This window comes from Pyrgilauda ruficollis, unplaced genomic scaffold (genome assembly GCF_017590135.1).
Source record: "Pyrgilauda ruficollis isolate IOZ18807 unplaced genomic scaffold, ASM1759013v1 scaffold4, whole genome shotgun sequence".
NCBI classification, from domain to species: Eukaryota; Metazoa; Chordata; class Aves; order Passeriformes; family Passeridae; genus Pyrgilauda; species Pyrgilauda ruficollis.
In genome coordinates, this window is record NW_024525489.1 from 17,912,578 (window position 1) to 17,932,993 (window position 20,416).

Sequence of the window (20,416 nt, forward strand, 5' to 3'; positions counted from 1 at the left end):
CTAACTCAGTGAAACTGCCTTATAGTGAATAACTTCTTCCTATATGAGAAAGAACCAAAGGAAAAAAAAAAAAAAGATAGATTCAGACTTTGGTTCTGAATGTTTTTGAATATGATGATGAATCAGTGATGAACTCCCATGTAACACATGATAAAAGTAAAATTAAGCATTGTTACTTTTCCCCTAGCCTGTTGGAAACTAGCCATATAAATTATAAAATAGACCCAGATATAGGAAAAATCAAATAATGAGATAATCAGAGCTCATAGCAAAATACCCCTGTTGAGACAAAATACAGCATTCAAGTGCATTCCTATACTTCAATGTAGATACTCCTGCATAAATTTTAGTTCAGCAGTGCCAAACAGGAAAATTACCATTAGGAAATGTCCATTGTCTTGTCATTGCCACTTCTTTTCTTTCTCAATTTCTTAATTCTACCAGTTCACGCTCCCATTTTTGGTACTTCATGCCTTCATTCTTTTGTTTCCTTACACTTTTATTGTTACTTCCAGTTTAGACAGTTGAATATTCCACTGCTTTTAGCAATTGGACATTTTTTCTAGTGAGCCTGGGATTTTTTTCATGCCTCAGGCTTCATGCTCTGCACTGATATGAGGCCCACCCATGTTTTCAGGACTCTACAGTCACGCCATACAAAATATTAGTTCAAACTTGATAAAAGAAGACCATGGTTGTGGAACTTATTTTGTGCTAACATTATGTCTTGATCAAAGAGCAAGCCTCTCAGCTGGGAGTTTGAATCAGTCAAGGCAATGCATGACCCACCCAATATTTTTGTACTCACTTACTTTGTATTCAAATAAAAAAAAAAGTTTAAAATTTTGACCACTTTATTTATTGTGCGTTTTTTTCCCCAGAACTAAATTGTGCAAATCCTTACATGGTGTGTTGTATGTGGACATTACCCATTTCATTTCAGAGTCAAACATCAATGTAAAGATCACAAACAGTACAATTCTTCAGACTTGGAAATGCTATTAAACTTTACATACTGTGTTAACATTGCAAAATGAAGCTGTCCCTCTGCCCCACACCTTTAGAGCAATAAATATATTTTCAGAATCATACCCACATTCTAATTCAATTTAGAAGAATCATGGCAGAGAAAAGCCCTGAGAAGTCTCCTCCTGGTTCATTTTGCCACGTCCAAAGCATTCCATAAGTACAAGAAAAATGAAGCCCTGTGAGTGCAGCTTGCACAACACACAATTGTTCCATTGGATCCAGTCACCACTGCACCAACAGACACAGACAGGGCTGAAACTGCATCCTTAGCTAATCTTCCCATGGTAACAAAGTCTATAATGAGTAGGAAGGTTGGCTTTGTGTTGTATATCACAAATACACAAGCACAACTATAGCATAAAGCTGGGTGTTTCCATAAAAATTTCATTTGAAAGCAAAACCCCTGCAGAAAACCTGTTAGCAAGAAACCCTGAGAAAACACTAAGGACCCACAGCCTTCCCTCTGCCAAAAATGCTGTTAAGAAATACTGCCTTGAAATCAAAAATTGTGCTGAATGAGCGAAGAAGTGGTCAAAGAAAAAAAGCAGATGATGCAGGAAATATCTTCCACCCCCCCTTGATGCTCGCACACTCAGACACACACACATATGCAGGCTGCTCCCTCTTGCAAGAGTTATGGATTCCTGACTATAAATGTCAAGTAAGGTTCCTCATGGTAACCCTGCCAACTGTCCATGTTGATAGACTGCACAAGTTCAAAAAGTTGTAATTTACCCCTCTTTGTACCACGATGAGCAAGTCTGTCCATTAAAATAATTACCCTTTTAACTTGGGTTTAAAAGCCTTGGCATAACTTCAATGTGATTTTGGTATGATTGCATATGCAATAAAGCAAAAAGCCAACAAACTAGGCCAGCTTCTGAACTCTGTGTCCCTAAAACCACTGGGATTTTTGTTTAAGCAAGTGGTTCAGAATTTGACCCCGATAAAAACAAGCTTTAGCAGCAACACGGAATGGCCTCAGCTCTGCTACTCAAACCAGTGGTCTCCCATGCAGGTTCTGTTCCACTCCAGGCCACAGTTCCAGCACCACTCAAATCTGCACTGAGGGCGAGGACACTTCATGTGCATGCAGCCACCTGCAAAACAGCAACAGAATGGTTTTGATACTTGGAAAACACTTAGAGATGTTAATCAACAATTAAGAGCATTAAAATCAACTTTCTCAGACACTAATTTACCAACTAAGTAAATGATTTAATAAAAGAAAAGTACGAACCCAAAGAATATTTCCCTGGGCTTTCTAAAACCTGCTACTCTTCTCTTATTGGGCTTTAATGTGCATTTCTCACTTGAGGGACTGCAGGGATAGGAGGAAATTAAAACAGACTATGCTAGGGATAGGGAAAAGAGATAATAGTCTGTGGCCTTTCAAAGCAGTCCTGGAGGTACCTCCTCAAGGTTACTTTACCCTAGACCAGCTGTGAGCCAGAAGATAAAAAAAAATTAAATCCTTTTTTGAATTTGGATTCAAAGATTTTCAAGATTTGCAAAGTTGGTAAATCAGAAGATACAGACTTTGGTGGCTGACTGCTGATCACACAAAAATGACATTAGTAATTTAAGTTGATTTGACCTTTTTAGTATTTAGTGAAGCAGTCTCTTGATCATATGTTTTCTGCATATTGGGTTTCTTACTTCTCCATACCACCAGAGTAGCTTTAATTTCTCTGCTCATAACCTTGATCAAAAGTTTATTTTGTAATATATAAACATTAACATTGTCAAAGGTCATTACAGAAATACACTTCAAATTGAAATGATGTTGCTTACCACACAAAGAGATCTTTTGTATGATTCAAACTGAGAGAAAAGCATGCACCATGAAGAAATGCTGAAATGTCATCTTGGTTTGACTCCAGATGGTGATGGGAGGTACATGGAGTGTTTGTTCCCTACTGTATGAGCTGCTGCCCTTACACCATGTTTTTAAAAATGCCACTCCAGAATGTTTCTCAGAAGGCAAAAACAAACAAGAATTGGTTTGTTAAAATAGGCCTGTCTGCTGCACCTGACAAAGAGAGAAAACCACTTGTGATAGCAAGGTCTATTTGTCAGTTTATATCTTTGTGTAAGAAATGCAATGTGCCAGAAAGATTTTTATCTTATTTAAATGTAAACATACAAATGGCCAACCTCCATGTTCCAGTTTATTTAAAGTTTAGATCCAGTCCTCTCTCACAGTTTGTATTAAGCCATCACCGGGTAAAACTCATCTCAGTCCTGGTGCAGGACCCAAACCCATCGGGTGCCCTCTGGAAAACATGTGCCCTCCCTGCTAAGCTGCATAAATCTTGTTATTCTCTGCTGCATGGCAGCTGAGATAGCAGTCAAGAGTGGAGAGTGCCTCAAGCAATAGGACCTACAGCTCTGTGAGTACAGTAGCTCACTGAGAGACATGGATGAGCTTCTAAACTCACTCAGACGGGGGCCTTCACTGTGGGAAAGCTATTACAGGAAAGTCACTGGCATCCAGAAATATTCTACAATGCCTGTAGTTTATATGGGCTATTGCAGAAAAGTTATTGGCATTGTCACTGTCCCTTGTAAAAGACATTGTCCACAGAATATGGGGAAGGAAAGCAGAATTATTCTCTTGTGTGGAGTCAGTGTACTCCTCTCAAATGAGGACTGCTGGCAGACGTCACGATACAGTTGTCAGTCTCTTGACAGCAGCTGTACTTTGGCAGCTCTGAAGTGCTTCTTTAAGTTTACAAATGGCAGCCTAGAAGCTGGCATGTGCAGTACCCATGACCAAAGAAGAAGGCAAACACTGCACTTTTTAAGCTTCATGATTTTATTTGCAAAATGACAGAATCACTGAGGTGGGAAGGTCCCTTAAGAGACCATCCAATCCAAAACTCTGCTCAAGGCAGGGCAACTAAAGTAGGGTGCTCAGAGTCCAAGAGAAAGTAAAGGTCTTACCACTCCTTCAAGCCTAACCAGGTTTTTGTTTGGCTGTGCAAAAACTCTTGAATCTTAATAGTCACCATTATAATTTGTCTATTTCTAATCAGAATAAATCTTCTGGTTTTCAGTCTGTTCTACAAATCTGCAAATAATTTTTTGACCTAGGCCTCCGTTATCTCTCTTCTGCTGCCCACTTTGCTCTCCACACTATGCCAAATCTTGTCTCACCTTCCCACTCTTCAATTCAAGCTTTCTTTCCTTCTGCTTCTTGTGCTTGAAGGTATCTCCCACTTTCCATCTGCCAACTCCCTTTCCTTTCATCAAACCCCAGATTTCAGGATTTTGTCCTATTTCTTCCCCAGTAATATTTCTGCAGTGTCACTGCTCAAAGTGTTCTCCCCTTGCAGTCCATAGTGTCTTATTTGTTGTTTTCAGTGTCCCATGTGAATGCCACAAAACTGGGAAGCACTCTGTAAGTATTTGTATAAAATTTAGGCAATCATGTTAATATATTTTTATTAATTAACATAAATACAATTAAGTCTTGGAACAGTATTAACCTATAAAGTACAGCCTATTTACCATTCCTGTTTTTTTATTTTAAAGATCCCAGTGCCAGCAGATTACCTTTCTTCCTACATGGTAAGCACTGATTAATGCAAACTGTTTGTCAGGACTCATGTTGCTTCCTCTAACTTGCTCTTCTACCATGGGCATGTGGCTGGGTTGGGATTAATCTCACCCAAATTCAGCCTTATACTGTGTAGACATCTACAGCAGGACTAATTCTTCACACCCCTCTTTCAGGTGTGATTTTCTGGCCTACATACGTTCTGCTTCATCAGGAGACTTTTACCCTACAAATCTCTATTTTTCCCAGTGATAATGGAAAGTCTAGATAACTAGCTGGATATCCAGTCATATGAATAATACATCCAATGCTCCATTTCTCCTATCTAAAAAATACCTGGACATTTTGTGAGGCTTAATTAGTGGTTTTAGAACTAAGTGATTTAGAGTTAATGTTTTTCAAGATGATTTAGATAAGGTGACACATTCAAGCTGTTTGTGCTCTTCTCCTTTTGGAATAATATAATGCATATTACACCTGCACATTCATACGTTTATACTGTAAAATGAATTTTAAAAGACAGGTAAGTACAAGATATCTAATAAACTCACCATTTTTTTCTACTGGAATATTGCAGTTGGGGCATGGCTTGGTTGTCTTCTTGATTGTTTCTCTAGATGCTTCTTCCCATCGAGCTTGCATGGCTGCGTGTTCATCAACTACATACCCCTGCAAAGAGAGAGAGAGAAGGAGAGAGGGAGAGGGAGATCACTCACTGGGGCATCGAGCTGTGCTGCTAATGCACCAAGACAGGTAAAGCAAAAAGGAAGGCAAAGGAGGAGTCAGGTGAATCTGGCTGACAACATCACATGTTAGACACCACAGGTTTGATTCTGCTTCAGGGATTAAAGCCCTTCTTGCAAAAAAAAGCAAAAACACCAAGGAAGTGTGATACCTGGTAATGCAGGATGGTGGGGTGCCTGGAAGGAAATTGTTTTTCATAATAAAGTGTACTCTGTTGTATTGGAGGTCTGAGTTTCATTCCAGTGTGACTCTACACAAATGTAACAGGCACAAAGAATAAACAAAAGTTTTGGAAAAAAAGTAAGAAACCCCACTCATGAGCAATGAAATGCTCAGAAGGACACAGAAGGAAAAAGTCATCATGAGGAGTATAAAAGGGAGTCCTGTGTTTGTCCTATTTATGACTGGGACAAAATTACATAATCTACACAAGTGGCCTATTTGGCTGTTTCCTAGCTAAAATGATAGTACAAGGACAAAAGAGATGGCAGTGCTTTGAGTCATTTCCATCACACAAGGTTGGCAACTGTGTGAATAGTACCTATAAACAATGCATGAAGGTTCCAACCTTGAAGCTCTGCTCTCTCCATTCATAATATGGTTTTATTCAAGCATGTGGGAAAATGATGAACTTAAACAAAACTATTTAATTTATAACAATTCCTGTAACTTCTTAGTGTATACCTTCTAAATACTTATAGGCTTTTATGTGGATAGACTTTTATATTTATTTATATGGATATTTTTTAATACATTTGTTTCTAGTAAGACAGAAAAAGGAAATTGGCCCAATTTTAAACAATGCAACAAAGATATAACTCCACTTGAATTCTGGTCATCCAGTATTGATAAAACATGTAAGTTCTGTCAGCAAGTAGTGCCTTGATTTTCTTTCTTGGCTGAAATGAACCTCAGTTGAAATGGAATAACAAAGACCAGGATCTGCAGAAATTCATTTCCAGCTCATCTAGTGGCCATTGCAATATGCATTTAAGGAAAACCAAAGCAAATCACAAAACAACAAAAAAACCCCACACTGCCTTCTTTTAATCTGGAAATATCAAAAATATGTTTGCCATTATATATTTTACAACCTACATCAGTCTCCTCAGTCTGTGAATGTCTTTTGTTGCTCCCCACTTAATATTCTCCAATTTGCTCATCTTTTTGATGTAGAGGTGACAAAAGTGAATGAAGTATTATCTGTATCCTAGAAATGACTTTTACTTTTGTCTCTCTGCTTGTGGAGAGGGAACTCGGCCCTGCACCCTGCTGGATTATTCAGCAATTCGGCAGAAAGATGACCTCTATACAACAGCACATTAGTAAGTTCTGGGAAAGAGAAAAAGCTGCTCAGGCTAATAGAAAAGAACATAATCTAGTATTGATTTTTCAACACCTACATCCTTAAGGAAGGATGACTTTTGCAAGTAATCTGAGCTAGCTCAGAGAGGCAGAGTGGGAGAGCGGGGACCTGGGCCTCAGTTTCCCCATGACAGAAATAAGATGATATCTCATTTTAATGGGAGCTCATTGCTTGACATGCATACAGTTGAAAATCACTATAGCAGTGACAAAACCTTGCTATTCTTTTCAGAAACACTAAATGAGAAGACCAGAAGTATTTTAAATTTTTGTAATCAGTTCAGGAGAGCTTCACAGTGGCTCTGTTTTCTCAAATAGTCCAAAATCCAATGTTTTAATACTTGCAAACATACTTTTTTCTCCATCTTCATGTCTTTGTTGTGATTAATAGCAAAGGACACTGAGGCAAAATTTCACATACCAAACTGCTAACTTTATTTGTATAAACATTTTTGATCTTTGTTCTGCAAACAAAATTGGGAGACCTTAGGAAAAACTAAAATGAACAACTTCTAGCCACACACTTGCAGTTCACCAAGAAGAAATTGCTGAAAACAGCAGTGAGTTATTGTTTTAGTAGTTTCCATTGCAAAAATTCTAGCATGAACTAGGTGCAGCAGCACGGTATTTCAGTCCATTAGAGCTGAAACACCCCTCCTGTGCCCAGTCTTGCTGAATGCTAACTTCCTGATGCATGAAGCAAATGCAGAGATATGGCACAGTGATGGAGTCTCTCTGATTCAGTGAAGAAATCATACCATCCTGATCCATAAGCCTTCAGTGTTCATGTGCTTTATTTAGTGCTCCACACCCAGTGATGGCAAGCACTCATATATTTATCTACATTTTTTCTTCAAACAATAAAGAAAAGGTGTATGGCAATTCTTCATTACCAGTGTCTCTTTAAATAATGTCCTTACATCCTAAACTAGCAAACCTAATCTCCTTGAAAATGGCCTGTCAAGGTCTGTCAAGGAGGGGGCCTCTCCCTTTGCTTGTTCTGCCTGGTCTTGGATAGGAAGTTCAGAGATGCTCCAGGTGTGCCTCGCATGTCAGTTTGCTGAGGACAGGAGACTTGGATTGCTTCTGGTGTTCACTCAACACAGTATGCTCTAGCTCCCCAGTTAGTATGGAACATTTGTCCCAGCACTATGGAGAAGCTACTAGATTTCATCCATGCCACTTTATGAATAATTTTTTTGATTCTCAACTGTGCTGCATATTATGACCAGGAATGCATACCCAAAAATAACAGCAAGCTACACAAAGAGCTGTTGTAAGCACTATTCAATATCCCCCCTGCAGTATTCCCTTAAGGAGACAGGACCAAAAGGCTGTCTTATTACCTCTGGGTTGCACTGAAGGACATGGATTCTGTTTCTATGCTGAGTATTTTGGAAAAACTGACGGGGTTAAAGAGACCACAGAGACTGTCGAGGACCATACAACAATACAAAAAGCATGTACATGGAATGCTTTCTTAGCAGTTAATCAATATCGTGAAATACTGGTAAGAGATCTACAGGGACTGAAAGTATCTTGAAATAGAAATAAAATGTCCTTCTTAGAGCAGCATCTCATTCAGGTGACAGAGTGCACATCGACCTGTCAGTAGAACTACACTGAAGCAGATAAAGAATGTGTTCACAGACAGCAACTAAGCAGTAACATCTAGATTAAAAACATTCACGGCAAAGCTTCTTGTTCAAAATACTGGAAGTCTTAGATACATAATGTTAAATTTTGACATTCAGCGAATTATATACTGCCTTATATTAGCACACTTCTTTAGTGATCATGCTTATTTTGCCTGGCATAGACATCTCAAAACTGAAGACCCTTAAGTCAGAATAGAATATGCAACTGTTAACCTTCTTTGTTCTTTAAGTGGATGTAATTTCTGTATTCCTGCTTGTTTGCCCTTGGTGCTTCATCTCTCCCCAATAAACAAAAAAGCTGGTCATGCATAACTTAAAAAAAATGTATACTTAAAAAAAAAATGTATCATAGTGAAGCTTTCTTTAAATCCAAAATACATTTGCTTTAGATCAGAAATGCTTGATTTTAAGAGAATTGCAAAAATAATCTTTTTGTTTAGGGTAATAGAAATATGTAAAATTATTTCACTTTATGTGAAATACAGAATTTTAAAAAGGTTTGGATGCCTCAAAACAGGAAGTATTACTCATTTTCTAACAAGAATGTGAGAAAAGCTATGTATACTTGAAAGCATTTGGAAGGAAGACAAAGAATAATTCATTGTGCACGAGCAATGTTCATCCCACCATAATATTTAGGTTAACACAGCCCACTAGAGCTAGAGCTCTAAGCAAAAGCAGCCTCAGCTGCTGAAGCCTGATCTACAATGGATGGTGACAGTCCAACTTAAATTGATTTTGTCTTCTTTGCTTCAACAGGGCTGTTTTATGAACATAATCACATGAATTAACATATTGCCATGTTTATTGGTGCTTTTTACTGCAGGGGGTAAAAATAGCAGGTGTCTAGGGCACTAGATAGGCTAGAGGGGTTTGGAAGAAAATGGATTATTTCAGCCATTTAAGAGTCAAATCTCACAAAGAGAGGTGTGCACAGCTATGGGACTATTGCTCTATTTTAGAGACAGATTTAGGCTAATTCAAAATGCTAAAATGTGGCTATAGATAAGGAGCAGAAAAGATATTCATTCAATGAGATTATGTTTCACACACAGGAAAAATAGAGGTGCCAGTACTACAACGATCTGGTTAAATCCACATGAAGCAGCTTTGTGTGAACCAATTTGTCTAGTGTGCCTAGGGAATTCTGACATAAAATGAAAGAGCTGCTTTGTGATGACAGCCACTAGTTAAAATCAAATTGATATACACAGGGTATTATATTGGATACAAGATGAAAGAGTGCTCTGGTTTGGTGACACTGCACATCAAGGTTCTCACTCTGTGTGTTGCAGCCATTCATATAATGAATTAAATTCAGGTAGATGATGAATATTGAATTTGCACTGCTCTAAAGCAGAAAATCTAATCTAATACAGGTCATTCTTATATAACTGTTTTCCACGAGTAGAATAAAGAATATGCCTTCTCTCATAAGTGGCAACACTGCTGAAAATGACTGTCAGCTTAACCTCATAAACAAAAGCAGTCTGTCACATCTTTTTTACTTTCTTGCTGCCCAAAATAGGAAAGCTAAAATTCTCTATATATAGTTATCATCTATTTCTCGTTAGACAGGAAGTTAAGACCTATTCTCAGATTTCCTCTGGTGCATCTTTATTTATAATGCAGAGATTAATTTTACAGGACATTTCCCTGTTATAGTTATTTTTCTTGCTCCTTTAATTAGGCACCTATGGGTTGAAATGTCCTGAGCTTGACATTGTGAGTACACCAAACACTAAAACCCTGAGCCTCAGTTTCTTTTCCAGTTGTTTAAGATATTTTAGAAATCAGGCTAGATGTGCCATTCCTTGTACTGTCATGTTTTATTTAACTATTAAAATTTACCTGATGGGGAAAAAAACCCCAAAACCAATAGCCTAATAATAGATGTTTTGCATTTCATACTGTGACTCAGGACTCATTGAAAGATACTATGTATGATGAACCTTTTCAGTAGCTTTTCCTTTCACTAAAATGCAGGGAAACAATTAATGTTTTTTGTGGTTAGCATTTACTATTTATCATTATCATTATCTGCTTAGAGACCAGGCTTCACAACCCTACATGCTTGCTGGCAATCTACAGCATGGGAGGTCAGCATCTGTCGTTCCACGATGGAGAAGGAAGCCTGGCAGGCAATACCTGTGCATTTCATACCCCCTGCTGTCAACTCCGAGACCTGCACACGGGAGGCAATGGGAGGAAAAGATGGGCTGGAGGCTCCCATGTGGCCCAAGTGAGCTGGGAGCTTTTCCCTTTTCCAGGAGCTACATTCCAACAGCCTTCAGCAGGATGCCAGGTGCTGTAACAGGCTTCCCTGGATGTGTGTGCACGAGCACATGAATGTGCTTTTGTGTTGCACCTGTGCAGTAAAAAACACGTCTGGGAAGTGATCCAATGGGTCTGCTTTGAGCCAATTGTTCGCCTGAGACATCATGCCCCAGTCAGTTTGGAGCCCAGAAACTCTGGTTAGAGTGCAGCCAGGGCCCTGGAAGTGTGTGCTGATGAAGAGGGTCGGGTTTGCCCTGACTCCACTGAGGCACTGACTGCTCTACTTTTGGTTAGGTCTGGTGGGTTCCTGGGCTGACAGGAGTGCTGGACATATTTTATACTGCCAGTTGCAGAAAAACAAAGCTATTACCTGGATCCTACATTAGCTACCTGAGGACTCTGAGGGCTGAGTTCCAAACAAGGAACAACTGAGGTTTGAAGATGGTGGGTGTGTGTAGGGCTTTGGGATTTGGGTGACAGAGGCCTCCAGCTTAGGGCTACAGCCAGGACAGGCAGTGTCCCACAGGTTAAGAGCAGAGTTGAAGTCAAGTCAAGTTTTACAGCACTAGCTATAAATTTACACTAGAAAAGACTGTAGATGAAGGTTTAGAACATGTATCTTTATGCCTCAGTAAAAATGGTGTTGCTGTTTGTTGTAAGAGACCACAGCCTTTGTTCCAAGACAGCACAATGAGCCTCAGGACCCATCAGGCTTTATCTGAACTTGTCTTGGCATGCCTAGAGATTTGGTTTAGCCTGTGGCAGCAGTTATTGAATGACCTGGTGACTATTCCCCTGTTCTGCTTTTGCTTTTGTACAATTTTTGTATTATCGCATGGTTCAAGAGTTCCATGTATTTTTGTAACAGGCAGAAATGACCATTATAGGTACTATCGGTCAGCACAAACTGTCTCTGACCCTACAGTAAAATGCTGCACAGAGGAGTAATGACATGGGATGATAGAAAAGCCATGAAAGCAGAGACACAGGATGATATGGGACGCCTCACCATTATAAACCACACTCAAATGGTCAGTTACCCAAAAACAGCCTTGAAAGATGGATAAAAACAGTCTTGAGGAAAACAGAGAGAACAAAGGCTTAACTGACTTGGGCAAAACACACGAACATTGGCTTGTGCATCAGAGAAGGAGTCTGTTAACAAACAAATAAGACTGACTACAAGCAGATTATAGAATAAGAAGAAAAAAAATTCTTCAATATCAACATATCAACATGCTCCTTCTAGTAAAGGTTTCACTATACCAGCCCATTCCAGACTGCAGCTTTTGAGCCTAGAACCCAGAGAAGCATTGGAAGGTTAAAAATAACACCAGGGAAATGGGTGTTACCAGAAAGCTTGCATATCCTTTATTTTAACTATAATTTGAACCGTAAGTCGTAGTGTTATTGTAAATGGGCTAAAAATACTTCATTGATAAGCTAAGGCTTTGATAAAACCAGCAATACATTTTTTACTTTGCATATACAGTGAACATGGTCTGAAATGAACACCTTAGCAGGTAATGAGATTTTCAATGTAACAAAATGGTAGAAATTTACACCACTTAGTCTGTAACCTGTGTGCAATAAATGGGTAAGAATTTTTAGCTGCACCAGAAGCTAAAGATGAATATTTAGAGAAGGATTTTACTGGATTGCATGGATTGCAGGGCCAGACTTGCTAGAACAGACTCCTTCCCTGACTAGATGGAATTAAAGATTGGATTAAAATTAGATATGTTCAGACAGGATTTTTAAGGAGTTTGGTAGGACAAGATAATCAGCCGCTTCTTGGAGAAAGTTTGTCCACAGAACCAGCTCTAAAACATACTTTTTAATAACACATTTCATCCAGGTTGTGTTACCTTTTCCCCCCCAAACACTTATGACTCAGTGGCCTATATTCTACTCACTAATTTACATAGGCACCACTTTTACATCAGTATCATTGCTATTACAGTTTACCTTGCCAGCATCTCATCAACATGCCCAGCACTGAAACCATCCTGGGAGCTACTCTGAAAAAGTTCAAATCTAATATGTGGCCACATTTTATTGTCCAGCTGCTAGTGAGCAAGAAGGTGCGTTGCTTATCCTTGTAAAAGGAAAACATCTAGAAAGGTTTTGTGCTAGGAAAGGTAGGCTAATTTTAAGGTGGGGACTTACAGAGGAAGCTGGTTTATGGCTAGACTCCCCACCAGCACAGACTGTCTATGTGTGAGGTTAAAAGAGGCCAAGAAGCTTGGTTTTGTGGTGTACATTGCAGGGACTATGTGGTTATTTCTAAACCTAAATCTGGCTGGAGTCACCATTACCATGTCATTGATTCCATCATGCACACTGTGCCTTTTAATTCATCAAATATGATTGCTTCTGTCATCCCAAAGTTCAAACAGCTCCAGGAGGCTGCAACAGTTTTAAAACAAAGCTTCTCAACTGACATTGCCACAGATAAATTTTATTTTCCCTGAAATAATGTAATTTACACACTAAGATGGGAAATAATCAGTCCTGCACCAGTAAGTAAATGTTTAAGATAGGCTTCCAATGGGCTATCTGGGCTGAAAGTCGACATTTCAGCACAAAGAGAACATTTTATCCTTCCCAATGGGCCATGCAATATCTGTGCACAGATCTGAAAGGTCGTGATACGCCAGTAGTTAAAGCTGGGCTGCTCTCTGCACACTCACTGCCAAGTTTGCCTTTTACCCCAAGCAGCAAGTAATGCCATTTAGCTTCCCTAAAGCTCCCAACTCCTTTATTTGGAATAGGCTTTCAGAGATCCACATGCAGCACCTGCTTTATCCCTCCTATGTCCTGCAGTCATGGTTGCTCTCTTCCTTCCTCCTGCCAACTTACCTAATTCCACCTTCCATCCTTCTCTACCTTCCTTCACAGTCCCACCAACTACACTCCCCTCTCTACCTCAGGCTTCTCCTTCCTCCTTTTGACATCTGCCCAAGCACAGGCCCATTTCACCACCACCATTTATGTTTCCTGGACCCTCATAGCTGTGCCATGTCATTTCACATCTCTCTTTCTTTTCCTCTTTCTGGAGCTTCTGCTCCATCTGACAGGTTACACTCCCTCCATTCAGCTCTTGACTTTCCTGGACACTCAAATTCCTCTATATTAGACTCCATCTCTGCTTCTGAGGGATCTCTTTCTCCAAGTCTTCCCAAAGTGGTGTCAGGCTCTGAGGGTGCCATCAGCCCATACTGTCCCAGTCCCCTGCTACTCCCCGCATCCTGTTCACAGCTCAGGAACCCATGTCACTGCCTGGTGACACTGCAGCAGGGCCTGTCTCCAGCTCCCCACGTCCCTACCCAGCCCAGCCATAGGCCACTTGTGGACCCATCTTCCACCATTTTGGCTCATCCCTGGCCCTGTCAAGCCCTGTCCTGACACATGGAAAGTCCCCAGGAATGAGATGGCCCTTGCAGTGCCCTGACACACCTTAGGAGAGCTGCACGCAGTGCCACCACAACTCTTCCTGCTCTCTGTGCTGCCATCCACTTCTGGTCACCCAATTCCTCTGCAACAACTCCTTCTTGGTTTTTCTTTCACCTCTGTCACGCTCCTCATGCTCCACCATGTTCACCTCTGTCATGCTGACTTAGGCCTGAACCTGTCCACAGTGTTGCATATTGTTGAACATCAGAGACCTGCAGGCATTTGCAGAAATGTGAAAGCAAGAGAAGGTCCTTTCATTACTACAGTACTACAGGCTAAAGGAAACCCCGCATTTTTCTCACTGGAACTATTACCCTGAAACTGATGGTGTATCCTGCACTTCTTCTGGAGAGGAACAGTTCAGTGGCAGTGTGTTTGTTTGATCCTTCAATTCAACTGGCAGAAGCTGTGGCAATAAGATGTCTTGATAAAATAAATTATATGGAAAGGAGCCAAATTGCATGAGTTGGAGACAACCGTGAAAATGTATTATTCCTACCTTGAAACAGACCATGGACAAAAATAAAATAAACCTTCTCACTGCCTCACCAAGCACTACAATCACAGCAAGTTAGGTCTGACACACAGACCTATGCACCTGGCAGGTGATGCCAAGTGGAACAGACAGCCTGAAAGCACAGGTGGATAAATGTTTGCACTGATTTCAGGCAGAGAGATGGAAGCTGTCCCACCGGCGCTGCTCTCCATGCCTGCCCCCGAACGGTCTGTGTGCCCGGTACGGGAGCCCTGCGCGCCGGGCGGCTCTGCAGGGATGCGGGGCGGTGAAACAGCATCTCTGCAGCCCCTGCGCTCGCCCGCCTGAGCAAAATGAGGGAAAACATTCCTTCAGTGGCACAGCACCGCCCCGTGGAGACGTTTAATTAGTGCAGCTCTCAGATTCTTAGCGGAAGAGGAGGCGGACCTAAGTCAATTAACTTCAGCTTAGACTGGAGTCTCAGTGAATCCTGCGTAGTCTGTAGTGTTGTCTGCGCAGGGGACGTGATTTGTATAGGTGCAAGGGTTACTCTGGCACCATCATTTGGCTATTCTGGAACAGTTCCTTGAGAGTACAGGAAATTTTTCAGAACAGCAAGAACATTCACATGACACTAGAACTGCAACAGCAGTCAGCATTGCTAAGGTCTAATTGGGTGCAATTCATGTGCTGTGAGATTGAATCTGATGGGTGAAGTGCTCCCATTGTTATAAGGAAAAGAAATGGCAATATTCAAATATTTAAAATAAATGACTTCTTCCTATGGTATTCTGATTCTTCCTGGTATACCTTTATCTCTGCCTTAGAAGATAAAAATTACATGAACTCTAGCTTTCACAGAGCCAACATTGCTGAATTCACTTTTTACATGCCATTGCAACTTTCAGTACTTGAGGCAAAACTCTAAGCATAAGTAACTTAATGAATATAGAGTTCTCTGTTCATGTTGAGACGTACTCAAGCTGTAGCTCAGCTTAATTCAGGTAAGACACTGAGCCTTGGTCTCCTGCTTTACTAGGCTGTTGAACACTTTAAGCATCTCTTGTTGAAGTTGCTTTGTTTTTTACATAAATGTGAATGGGAACGAGAAGACTGCTCTAAGGCTATTGCAAATAAAATTAAATTGTTCTTCATAGAGGGCAGCTAAGCTGCAAATCTCCTTATTATATATACATATGGCTTCAAAAATGGGTCGCACAAATTCATGGAAGAAAAATTGCTGATAGCTACTAAACATAAAATACCACATGTACATCACAAATCACTAGAGGCTGGGAAAGTAGATGGATTTTGGGTCTGATACAATACTCATGTTCCAGGTCAACAGAGGTAGATATCCTGACTGACTAGGAGAATACAGGCTGTTTTTGTTCTGTCTCAACTAGTGGTAATTCTTTTTATAAATTAGAAGAGCTTCACTAAGAAAGGTTAAAGAGAAGAATCTCTACACAGGTCATGACCTAGGCAAGGTCTACAAAGTAGGGCACATGAACCATCTCCAGACAGCACATGGCAAAGACTCCCAGTAGAATTTCAGCTCCCTGTCAGTCTGTGTTCAGTGAGCCCCAAAAGGCAGCCTCAGACAGAGCCTGCCTGCAGGCATTTCCAGGAGCTTGGCTCACCTCCCCGAGAGCTGGCTGGATGCAAGCCCTCATCAGCACCTGCCCACAAACCTTTATCTGCCACACTGGACTGTGTGGAGGCTCAGGATTTGAGTTTCTTCTTAGCATCAAATCTGCTAGATATCTGAATACCAGTGCAGCCTGGGCATCAAGCTGTGAGATATTTAGGGGGTATGTTTCCTGTTCTTTCTCTGTCTCTTTTTTTTTAAGTTGGAGAGACTGTGGTATACATGATTTATTTACTTCAAGGAAAACTTGAATCTCAAACAAAGAGAAATGCCAGGAGAGAAAAACTATTTCCTCTCCAGGTCTATAGTTACAATAGCTACAAAATTATAGAGCAACCCAGAATAATTAACATCTAACAGCTTGCAGCCTAGACAATCTATTTTTTATTTCTGTAAGCTAAAACATAAATTACCAATAGTATTTTCTGCATAGGCTGTATAAAAGCCCTGTTATTCGGCCCAAACCTACATGATTTCCTGACTGGTGCACTGAAAATAAGCTGAAAGGCAGAAAGACTATACAAAGCCTTTCAAAAGTGTTCACATTGAAGATAGACAACCCTAGAAGCCCACTGGGAAGGCCTCTCTTCTTTATCAACTGATGGCAGAGCCCTGTGTGTTCCTGACAGAACTGAGCTCTCTATCAATAAAGAGAGTGAAATCCACCGCAAAGCCAATTCAGTAACTCTGATGGCTGGAGTAATTCAGCATGAACATAATTGCTTTTACTTAGGATTACAATTAGGACCCATTTGACAAATTTCACTCTGGCTGGGCCAGGGATAACGATCAAGAGTTATGAGATCCATACCTTCTGGGCCATGGCTCCTGGTGGGCTGAGGACAGAGTTGCATTCCCCTTCATGGAATTCTTCTTTACATTCACGGCAGAACACGGTCTGGGAAACAAATCAAAGCATGCCAGTCATAAAAACACATTAGGGACATAGACAGCAGGTTACAATCATGAAGAGTCATACAATAAATGATCCTTTGCCCTTCTCTTCCCATTAAATTCCCATAATCTCCTAATTGTGCATCTTATTATACACTCTGATCATTAACACAACAATTTTGCTGTTCTTGTTACACATTTCATCAGAGAAGTAACGTAAATGCCGTTATTAAAAATGAGATTTTGCAATATGGTTCATTTAGGGACATAAAGTCATACTAGATAGTTATGGGTGTGCCTTTCCTGCTGTGAAATCTATTTATAGAAGAAGGGTGATAGCTGAAAAAAGCTGTTCTGCTGTATAGTGTTTGCTAATGGAAATAGTCTATTCATAGTTCTGAATCAAATGCCTTCTCTGTAGAAAACTATTGCTGACTTTGCTAGGGGATGACCACTTTATGAAAGGCCAAATGAAATACCATTTCCTAGGAAATTATATCCTTGCCATAGACCTTTATAGGATGGTTTAAAAAAATCATAGAAAGAACACAATGATAGGATACTTAATGCAGGGTTTAGGGATCTACCTCTAGATCTTTATTGCATTTTTAGCAGTTGTTCTGGTTTTATACTCCTTAAATAACATTTTTCTTTACATAAGGCTTCATTGAAAGTAATGTCTTTTGCAGATAAGTGAAAGAATTCTCCCTAGCTCAGTCTGACTGCCTCTGCCACCTAAAGTGGTTCATATGTATCAGGTTTGATGCCTTTTTTAAACTCTAAAATGAAGATATCTAACTTGACATGTGTCAAATCTTTGACCCATCAATGCTGCATTAAATTCTGTGTCCTTGCAGGTAAGGGGAAAAGTCAATAATGTAGAATGGGTCTCCCTTATGCTGTTTTAAAGCTATGCTGCCTTGATGCAACTCCAGACTCCGAAAGATCTCTCAGCAGTAAGCCATTCTGACTGGCATTACAAGCAAGACTTATAAAACAGCCTTGATTTTTAGATACAGAGCTGCATTCACATATAATGAATAAAGGATATCAAGAGGACATGACACTGGAACGTTTGTCTGCCAGTAATTCCAGCTTTTGTATTTTCATTTTTAAATCTTTCAAGCTGTATTTTCACTTATCCAAGAAGAACTGAAAATCATATTTTATTGTCATGCTAAAGAAACTGCCCTATGAAAAGAAGCATAGTGCAAGTCCAAAAGGATTGATCCTGTTATTTAGAAAGACAGGGAAATTTGGAACAGTGGAGTGGAGCGAGTGTTCTAATTTCCAGAGATATCAAACCTAATTGCTTGTTTGCTTTTGTGTCACTTCTCCCTCTATTTTGTCAATGATCTAAAATATTTTGTTTTACTTCAACCAACACTGATTTGTTAATTCACTCATGGTTGTTAGCAAACAGCTTCACAACAGAGACACTTTTCTGTGGGATATGTTGTATGGGAGGCTACATTGTTGTAATAGAGCATCATTTAAATACAACAATGATTTGCAGGGCATTAGTGGTCAAAATTTCGGGTGTGTTAAGCTCTGCTCAAACACAAAGAGAGCTTCCATCTGGATGCCTAAGGTCTTAAAGAGTTGTTATCCCTTAACATTTAAGGTTATGCCTGGGTTTAATTGAATTTCCTACTGTGTATCCTACTCTCTTTTTCCTTTGTGACTTTATTTCCTTATGAGCATATCTGACTGACAACATTTGTCTGATAGTGTTTTGTATACACTTGCTTATCACTGCCTTATCACACAATGTCTCAGCTTGCTTGCCTTACTCCAATCTCTCTTTTCCCATGCAAACACAATTTTAAACCTTTCATAAACATTATAAAGGGAGAAATAACGAAGAAAGAGAAGAAAAATAACCGGGGCATATATTTTGCAGACACATTCTGGCTGCCTAGTTTATATGGCATTGGTGTTTATTACAATAATAAAATTCATAAGCTCCTGCAGTACTATTTAAGATGTGAAATGCATTTTCTCATTATAGAGGCTATGTTTTATCCTTGCCTTTGAAAAAAAATGATCTTCAGTACCAATGTTACCAATGTTTTCCCCATAGGCCTATTGGAAACATTCATGAGTGTATAACTGGGCCTTTCACTAACAATTGTATATCCTGCAAGTAAGTCTGTGAGTGGGCCTGCCACATTCTTGTAATGAAACAAAGCCTGATTTTTTTTGTGAGACAGGATACTCTTTTCACATCCTATTAGATAATGGATGAGATGTAGAATCAGTTCTGTGGCCAAGAAACACCCCGGAGGCTGATCAGTTTGTCAGAATAAATAGGCATCTCCCAACAGAAATGCATTAAGCACTCCCTTTTTATGGCAAAGCATGCATCATAAAGAAAAGGCATGTCACTTACAACAAAGAGCAGCTTGTGATAGTTTTTTTCATTTTTTACTTTCTGACATGAAAAAATATGATAAATTTTCAGCAACAAAATACAGTTGCAGTAAGGAACTGCAAAAATGCTGTCAGTTAATTTGTGTTTTATGGCTTCATTAATATTAATACAGTTACTTTGCCCTTGGAAAGGATTTGATGTTCAGTCAGGATTTAATACTTTTGCATAAATTTAATATTAGTAAGTGTTTAAAATTACTATAAGTACTGTAATTACTAATAATAGTTACACTTTCTTTTCCTTCTTGTGCCAAAAAAAGACTGGCAGATTGCTGTGATAATACAAACAGCAGATAAACTTTCTATGTCTTTACGCATTTGGCACTTGCTGTTGTTACCCTTGAAAGATTCTTTGGTTGGAAAACAACCAACACAAAGAATAAATCCCAAAGGTTCAAACCTACCCCTGCATTAAAGAGAGGATTAGCAGGGAAATCCCCAAAGCACTTAAGGGATTTAGGCACTGGAAATTAATATAACCTGTGTGTGGGCTATTACAGGCTTTTGAATATCTGTAAAAATGTATGAGATAGACCCAAGCAGAAATCCTAAATCCAGTGACCTCAGAATAGGGGGTATTAAAAACCTCAACAGGGATTCAGATCCTGTTTTTAAAATCCTCCTATCATTATGATTATTTAAACAAAAGGTATAATCAGAACAAACTCCGGTCACTTCTGTGGAATTCAAACGCCACAGATGACGCCTGCAGTGATGCTGAACAAAAACTAAGGTGATAAAATGAAGCTTCAGTCTCAGTTACTCCTGAATGGCCCATTTATAGTGCTTTAAGTTTGGAAATGGGAGCAGAATGTAGCTCCTTTTTTTTTCTTTTTTGGATGAAAGGAAAATGAGTTTGTCACTTGCATGCT

The 20,416-nt window shown here is 39.7% G+C and overlaps 1 protein-coding gene across 1 annotated transcript in view; it reads right to left on the bottom strand.

Annotated features, from left to right (window-relative positions):
* Positions 1 to 840: 840 nt before the first annotated feature.
* Positions 841 to 20,416, bottom strand: part of PRKN (parkin RBR E3 ubiquitin protein ligase) — a 677,999-nt gene continuing 658,423 nt past the window's right edge. The window contains exons 10-12 of the mRNA XM_041477165.1: positions 17,029 to 17,115; positions 5,143 to 5,260; positions 841 to 2,129 (exon numbers count right to left, since the gene is read on the bottom strand). Of these exons, the coding sequence (XP_041333099.1) occupies positions 2,020 to 2,129; positions 5,143 to 5,260; positions 17,029 to 17,115 (315 nt within the window). The 3' untranslated portion in view covers positions 841 to 2,019. The remainder of the gene's footprint in view (positions 2,130 to 5,142; positions 5,261 to 17,028; positions 17,116 to 20,416) is intronic.